The sequence below is a fragment of the Gekko japonicus genome, unplaced genomic scaffold (assembly GCF_001447785.1).
Source record: "Gekko japonicus isolate JY-2015 unplaced genomic scaffold, Gekko_japonicus_V1.1 scaffold6053, whole genome shotgun sequence".
Taxonomy (NCBI): Eukaryota; Metazoa; Chordata; class Lepidosauria; order Squamata; family Gekkonidae; genus Gekko; species Gekko japonicus.
In genome coordinates this window covers 8929-17511 of record NW_015165435.1, presented here as the reverse complement: position 1 = coordinate 17511, position 8583 = coordinate 8929, and the positions used below count along the sequence as shown (strand labels likewise).

Genomic DNA, 8583 nt, shown 5'->3' with positions numbered 1-8583 from the left:
TTTGTAAGCCACTCTGAGACACCTTTGGGTAGTGATGGGTGGGGTATAAATCCAATCTCTTCTTCTTCTTCTTCTACTCAGAGCAGCAGTGGCTCTCCAGGACAGGGGTGTCAAAAATAAGGCCCAGGGGGCAGAACTGGCCCATCCAGGGCTCCTTTGTGGCCTGTGAGCAACTGGTGCAAGGGAGGGACTGCTGGGGGGAGTGGAGGGAGCCCCTCCATCGTGGCTTCAGCGCGGCAGAACAACCTCGTCTGCAGCAGTCAAGCACTGTGGGAGCATCCGTCCAGCACTGCACTGCTGCCTCTAAAGTCCGCCTATGTAGGTTTTCCTCTGCACCCCACACCCAGCCCATGGGGCCCTGCAGTGAGGACACACCAACTCAGAGCTTACCAGCTGCTGTCCTTTATACAGTTTCCATCTTCGGTACCTGGCATTCCATTTTATGGCACACACGGCCCAGCCCAACAAAGTGGCATTTATGTCACATCTGGCCCTCCTAACAAATGAGTTTGACACCCCTGCTCCAGGGTCTCAGCCAGAGTTGATATTTTTAACTGGAGACGCCAGGGGATTGAACCTGGGACCTCCTGCATGCCAAGCAGACGCTCTGCCAGTGAGCCACAGCCTCTCCTTAAGCATTTCCTTAACTGCCCTGATCAAAAGAGAAGAGATGTATCATTATCTCCGAGGAATCCCCGCAAGTTCCTTAAGCAGGATGTAATTGCATCCTTGGTTTATCACAGAACAGTCCCATAATGAGTAGGGTTACGAGCCTCCAGGTGACACTGGCAAATCTCCTGGTATTATAGTTGATCTCCAGATGACCTAGATCAGCTTCCCTGGAGAAATTGGCTGCTTTGGGGGGTGGACTGACTCTATGGCATTATACTCGGCTGAGGTGCCTCCCCTCCACAAACCCCGCCCTCCCCAGACTCCACCCCTCAAATCTCCAGGTATTTCCCAACTCAGAGCTGGCGACCCTAATAATGAGTGCATAAGAACATAAGAGAAGCCAGTGTTGGATCAGGCCAGTGGCCCATCGAGTCCAACACTCTGTGTCACTCAGTGGCCAAAAATACCAGGTACCATCAGGAGGTCCAGCAGTGGGGCCAGGACACTAGAAGCCCTCCCACTGTTGCCCCCTCCCCCAAGCGCCAAGTGCAGCATATGGTAAATAGGGAGCATGGTTCTTCAGGCTGCCTGGGGTTGTCAGGAAGGAGAAGGAGAAGGAGAAGGAGAAGGAGAAGGAGAAGGAGAAGGAGAAGGAGAAGGAGAAGGAGAAGGAGAAGGAGAAGGAGAAGGAGAAGGAGAAGGAGAAGGAGAAGAAGAAGAAGAAGAAGAAGAAGAAGAAGAAGAAGAAGAAGAAGAAGAAGAAGAAGAAGAAGAAGAAGAAGAAGAAGAAGAAGAAGAAGAAGAAGAGGTGGGTGGGGCTGGCTGAGATTGTGAGACAGATTTAGTGTTGTTCATTATCTTGTCTTATGCCCTGAGGAGCACCCCCAACCAAAGGTCTATCATGTGAACTCTTTGAAAGAATACCATGTGTGTTCTGCCTAACAAGTTTGTTTTGGGAAGTAAAGGTGACATTCCCAAACGGCCTCTAGATATGCTTGTCGAATGCCAACAGGCAGGAGGCATTGAAGATATTTCGTTAGATCCTGCTTTAGAGGAAGAACAAGCTGTTCAACTGTATGCTGTTTTGGAGAAATTTAGAAGTGTCTTTACTGGTCTGCCCAGCAGAACTCATTTGATTACCCATGACATTAACACTGAAAATCCTGTGCCCATTGCTAGTCACTTTTACAGGGTAAATGGCCCTAGCTATACCTTGTGGCTAATAGCCACTGATGGACCTCTGCTCCATATGCTTATCTAATTCCCTTTTGAAGCCGTCCATGCTTGTAGCACCCACCACTTCCTGTGGCAGTGAATTCCATGTGTTAATGACATTAACACTGAAAATCCTGTGCCCATTGCTAGTCACTTTTACAGGGCAAATGGCCAGCATGGAAAGGACATAGAATCATAGAATCATAGAAGGTTAGAGTTGGAAGGGACCTTGAAGGTCATCTAGTCCAACCCCCTACACTCTGCAGAACATCTCTGCAAATGAGATTCAAAGCATGCGGAACTACCACCTCCGTTGATCTATTGTTGTCTAACTCATATTTTATGTACATTGTGGAAGCAGTGACAGACTTCATGTTCCTGGGATCCCAGATCACCGCAGACTGTGACAGTAGCCATGAAATTAAAAGACGCCTGCTCCTTGGGAGGAAGGCGATGGCGAACCTAAACAGCATGATAAAAAGTAGAGACATCACCCTGCCAACAAAAGTCCGCATGGTCAAAGCAATGGTATTCCCAGTAGCCATGTATGGCTGCGAGAGCTGGACTATAAGGAAGGCCGAGCGCCGAAGAATAGATGCTTTTGAACTATGGTGCTGGAGGAGACTCTTGAGAGTCCCTTGGACTGCAAAAAGATCAAATCAGTCAATCCTAAAAGAAATCAACCCTGACTGTTCCCTGGAAGGCCAGATAATGAAACTGAAGCTCAAATACTTTGGCCACCAAATGAGAAGGGAGCACTCACTGGAAAAGACCCTGATGCTGGGAAAGATTGAAGGTCAAAGAAGACGGAGACGGCAAAGGATGAGATGGTTAGACAGTGTCATCATTCTGGCAGTTGTAATCATATACCACATTAAAGTCCGTTTCGCAATATTGACTTCTTCCATTTTTAGTCCCAGAAGGAATATTTCCAGTTCCTTCTTAATCTTACATTTCGTAATTTTTTCCATCTCCTTATGGACCTCCGTCCAAAAGTTTTTTGCTTTATCACATGTCCACCACATATGATAGAAAGAACCTTCTATTTTTTTTACATTTCCAACATTTGTTTGATAAATTACTACTTATGTTTGCTATCTTTTTTGGTGTCATATACCATCTATACATCATCTTATAGCAATTCTCTCTTAGATTATTACATGTTGAAATTTTCATTGCATTTTCCCATAGAAATTCCCAGGATGACATATATATTTCCTTATTCATATTTACTGCCCATTTTACCATCTGCTCTTTCACCGTTTCATCTTCAGTGTACCATTTTAACAAAATCTTATACATCTTAGATATCATCTTTTTACCTCCCTCCAACCACAAATTTTCAATTTCATTATATTTTTTCCTAAACCCAAAGTCTTTTTTATCTGTTTTAAACAAATCATAAACCTGTCTGTATTGTAAACATCCATATTTATAGTCCATCTCTTCTTCTGACTTCATTTCAAACGACTTTCCAACAGGTTTCAAAATGTCTCTATATTGTAGCCAGTCCTCTCCTTTGCTATCGCATAAGTCGTAAGATTACTCAGGAGTCTTTGATTAGGTACCTTGGCAAATGCCTTTTGGAAGTTCAAGTATACGACGTCTACTGGATCTTCCTCATCCACGTGTGTATTAACCCGCTCAAAAAACACCCCAAAGGACTTATTTCTTTACTTTGTTTATATCCCGCCTTTCTGCCCAATGGGGACCCCAAATCAGCTTACATCATTCTCCTCTCCTTCGCTTTATCCTCACAACAACCCTGCGAGGACGCTCAAGCTGAGAGTGTGTGGCTGTCTCAAGATCACCCAATGAGCTTCCATGGCAGGGTGGGGATTCCAACCCATGTTTCCCAGATCCTAATCCAACACTTTGTCCACTACGCCATGCTGACGTCTCTTTGCAGAAGCCATTCTGGTTTTGCCCAGCAGGATGTTCTTGGTAATTCTATCTTTCATTAAGAACATAAGAAGAGCCCTGAAGAGATTGGGCAACAAAAAGAACATCAGAAGAGCCCTGCTGGATCAGACCAGTGGTCTATCTAGTCCAGAATCCTGTCACACACAGTGGCCAAGCAGAGGTCCTACAACGGGTCACAGAGGCCTTTCCCTGATGTTGCCTCCTGGCTCTGGGATTCTGAGGATTAGCACCTCTGAATGTGAAGGTTCCAGTGGTCCATCTAGTCCAGCATCCTGCCTCACACAGTGGCCAGCCGGTTCCTCTGGAGGGCCAACAACAGGGCAGAGAGGCCAAGGCCTTCATAAGAACATCTGAAGAGCCCTGCTGAATCAGACCAGTGGTCTATCTAGTCCAGCATCCTGTCTCACACAGTGGCCAACCTCTTCCTCTTGGTGGCCAACAGTTCCTCTGGAGGGCCAACAACAGGGCAGAGAGACCGAGGCCTTCATAAGAACATCAGAAGAGCCCTGCTGGATCAAACCAGTGGTCTACCTAGTCCAGCATCCTGTCTCACATAATGGTGAACCAGTTCCTATGGAGGGCCAACAACAGGGCAGAGAGGCCGAGGCCTTCACAAGCACATAAAAAGAGTCCTGCTGGATCAGTGGCCCACTGAGTTCAGCATCCTGTCACACCATGGGCAACCAGTCCCCCTTGGAGGGAAAACAACAGGGCAGAGAGGCTGAGGCCTTCCTAAGAACATAAGAAGAGCCTTGCTGGATCAGACCAGTCTTCCATCTAGTCCAGCATCCTGTCTCACACAATGGCCAACCAGTTGTTGGGCCTCCAGGGGAACAGATTGGCCAGTGTGTGAGAAAGGATGGACTAGGTGGGCTATTAGTCTGATCTAGCAGGGCTCTTCTTATGTCCTTATGAAGGCCTCAGCTTCTATGCCCAGTTATTGGCCCTGCAGAGCAATTGGTTGGCCACTGTGTGGGAGTGGATGCTGGACTAGATGGACCACTGGTCTGATCCAGCAGGGCTCTTCTGATGTTCTTATGAAGGCCTCAGTTTCTAGGCCCTGTTGTTGACCCTTCAGAGGAACTGGTTGGCCTCTGTGCGAGACAGGATGATCCACTGGTCTGATCCACCAGGGCTCTTCTGATAGTCCTATGGTATAGCCCGAGCTTGCCGAATCTCAAAAACTAAGAGTCGGTACTTGGATGGGGGATAGTCATAGTGATAAGCATCCCACCAGCTTTGCAGAAGAAAAAGACTGAAACGTAAGTCCTTCCCCTATAATAAAGAATAAGGAAACACACAAAATCACTCATAAATGCAACAGAGGTCTGTGCAGATGGAGGATCAATATCATTTCTCTTAGTTTCGAAGAAATCATTACTTAGATGAACCTGCCCATTCATAAGTAAAACGGGAGTCTCTTTTTGCAACACTAGATTGGAGTATTCAAGCAAGGATTATCTCATCATCAGTCACTCCAAGAGTCACCTCCCAAAGCTGCAACCACAATGCAGGTGTCGGAGTCGCACGACTGCTACAGTTAGACAGCATAGAATCATAGAATGTTAGAGTTGGAAGGGACCTTGCAGGTCATCCAGTCCAACCCCCTGCACTCTGCAGGAGCATAGCCGAAAGATAGCCCTACAACATACCCGAAAGATGGTCGTCCAGCCTCCGCTTGAAAACGTCCAGCGAAGGAGCCTCCACCACCTCCCGAGGCAGTCTGTTCCACTGCTCAACCACTCTGACAGTTAGGAAGTTCCTCCTGATATTTAGCCGGTAACGACTCCCTTGTGATTTCCACCCATTCGATCTAGTCTTGCAATCCGGAGCAATGAACGGCTATACTTTACTACAGCCCATGAACTTTGCTTGCCCACAAGCCATCCCTTAACTCCCCTTCACTGCCACCGTTTCTCGCCTAAAACCCCATCAACCGTTTCAAGTGTCGGGGCAGAAAAAAAAGAAATACCTCCAGCAGGGTATCGCGACGCATTGTAATGAATTTCAGCTGCCATAAGCTTCCGACAATTGGGAGAGGAGTCGGTCCGGGTGGGAACTGCTTTTTTTTCCGTTGCAGTTTGACCAACTGTACGATCACGTAGAGGAGGAGGAGGAGAATAACCCCGGTGCTGATCGCTGCCATTTCCCTGATGCTTTCAGGGTGACACCAAAGGAACTCTGAGTTGGTCTAGCATGAACTGAATTACCTTATCCTATCTGCCCGTGCTTCTTATAGGTGTGTTCTACTGCATGTGTTTCTCTCTGCACACCCTTCCCCTCCCCACCTTGACTTGTCCAATCCCACACCTATTGCTCAAGGCATTACCTAAGTTCAAGCACGTTGACCTAATTATATTAGAGAAAGTTGTAAATTAAACGGGACTCCCAGTTATCATCTATGCCTGTAGCCTTGCAGTCAAAATATATACACCCAAATATAATTAAGAACATTAGAAGAGGATCCTTTTGGCAATCGGCTTTCTGGGAAGTCCATAAACCCAACCGAAAATGTGCAGTTCTCGCATTAATTTTTTACCCCTCGGCCACTCGCATTCTGGAGGGAAGGAGGGACAGTATGACCCAATCTCGTCAGATCTCTGAAGTTAAGCAAGGGCAGTGCTTGCAGAGAAAGCAGAGAAAGGCAACGCCAACTGCTTCTGCTTCTCACTTGCCTCGAAGGCCGGTTGCTGGCATCTCCGTAGACCGGTTGCCGCTTGATGGCTGTTTACCCACACAACTTGCTTACAAATCTCGTCAGATCTCTGAAGTTAAGCAAGGGCAGTGCTTGCAGAGAAAGCAGAGAAAGGCAACGCCAACTGCTTCTGCTTCTCACTTGCCTCGAAGGCCGGTTGCTGGCATCTCCGTAGACCGGTTGCCGCTTGATGGCTGTTTACCCACACAACTTGCTTACAGAGGTATTCTGCTTCTGAACAACTCGTGCCCGTGAATTGTATAATTCACCAGTGTGAATCCAGCCCACAGTAACCTCATTTTGCCAACCATATATTCTCGTATTATGAGAGGGAGAAGAATCCATCTTTCTACCCTCTCCACACCAGGCATACTTTTATAAACCTCTGTCATGCATATCTTTGTCTGACCTTTTTAAGAAGTTAAGCCCCCAAAGTTTTATCCTTTTATTAGAGGGAAGATGTTTCAACTCTTCTTTATTTTGGTTGCATTTTTGGCACTGAGGGTGAATTGTTCGGAAAAATTCTGAACACATTAATATTTTTGAAAAGTACTGGGTTCGCTGCATGGAGGACTCGGACAACGACATGCTCTAGCACACGTTTATTGTACTTCACATAGACAAAGACTAAAGACTAATGGCCACGGGGCCAACTATATACATATCCACCAGCAACCCTCCCACTCCCATTGGAGGGATTGAATGTCCCGCCAAGGTGGCTATTGGTTGGGGCTGGGGAATCCAGGATCCAAAGTTTCCTTTGTTTTCGGATCCAAGCTCTGGCCTGTCCGTGGACCCCTGGAGGCGGTCCACGTACATAACAATTTTAGAGAGCCAGTTTGGTGGAGTGGTTAAGAGCGTGGACTCTAATCTGGGAGAACCAGGTTTGATTCCCCGTTCCACCACCCGCAGCTGTCTCCAGACCCCTCGCCATCTTCGTCGCCCTCCTCCGGACACATTCCAGCTTGTCTATACCCTTCTTAAATTGCGGTGCCCAAAATTGAACGCAATCTTTAGGGAGAGATTAGGCACCCGTGCAGTAGAACTCCAGCCACACAGTCTTCGTAGATTATGTTTTATCTTTTTAATCAGAGAGACAAACCGATGCTGTTGATTAACCAATTAGCACTTCCCAGAGCCGCAACCCCATGAGGGCATGAACAGAATCAAATCCATTATAAACACGATCGCTGGCTGTTAGTGGGGCCCTTGAGAGACATCACTGTTAGTGGGGCACTTGAGATAGGGACTCTGGGGCAAGTGATGCTCTGTCATCTTGGTGCTTGGGGGGGTCAACAGTGGGATGGCTTCTAATGTCCTGGCCCCACTGGTGGACCTCCTGATGGCACCTGGTATTTCTGGCCACTGTGTGACACAGAGTGTTGGACTGGATGGGCCTTTGGCCTGATCCAACATTGGCATCTCTTATGTTCTTATGTTCTTATACCGTCGGACTAAGCGTCTATTTGCAGTCGGCCCAGAGTCCCCAAAACCTGGAAATGGCACTGAATTAGGGTTACCAACCTCCAGGTGGGGCCTGGAGATCCCCCAGAATTACGACTGGTCTCCAGTTGACAAAGTTTGGTTCCCCTGGAGGAAATGGCTGCTTTGGAGGAGTAGACTCTATGCCATCGTACCCCACAGAGGTCTCCTCCCCAAACCCCAAACCACATCATCCTCAGGCTACATCCCCAAATCTCCAGGAATTTCCCAACCTGGAGTTGACAACCCTACAGTTTGGTGTAGTGGTTCAGTGTGCGGACTCTAATCTGGGAGAACCGGGTTTTGATTTCCCCACTTCTCCACTTGCAGCTGCTGGAGGACCTTGGGCAAGCCATAGTTCGGTCAGAATTGTCCTTGAAAGAGCAGTTCTGGAAAGAGCTCTCTCAGCCCCACCGACCTCCCAGGGTGCCTGTGGTGGGGAGGGGAAGGGGAAGGAGTTTGTAAGCCGCCCTGAGACACCTTTCGATAGTGAAGGTCGGGGTGTAAATCCAGTCTCCTCCTCCTCCTCCCCCTCCTCTTCGGGGTTTGATTCCCCACTCCTCCACTTGAAGCTGCTGGATGACCTTCGGCAAGCCATAATTCTGACAAGAGCTGTCCTTGAAAAAGAGCAGTTTCTGTCAGAGCTCCCTCAGCCC

The 8583-nt window shown here is 47.8% G+C and overlaps 1 protein-coding gene across 1 annotated transcript in view; it reads right to left on the bottom strand.

Annotated features, from left to right (window-relative positions):
• LOC107109982 (cytochrome P450 2F2-like) overlaps window positions 1-5940 on the bottom strand; it is a gene marked incomplete at its 3' end in the record, with an annotated part of 24975 nt that extends 19035 nt beyond the window's left edge. Inside the window, exon 1 of the mRNA XM_015410692.1 lies at window positions 5723-5940. Coding sequence (XP_015266178.1) covers window positions 5723-5896 — 174 coding nt within the window. The remainder of the gene's footprint in view (window positions 1-5722) is intronic.
• Between the last annotated feature and the right edge of the window lie 2643 nt (window positions 5941-8583).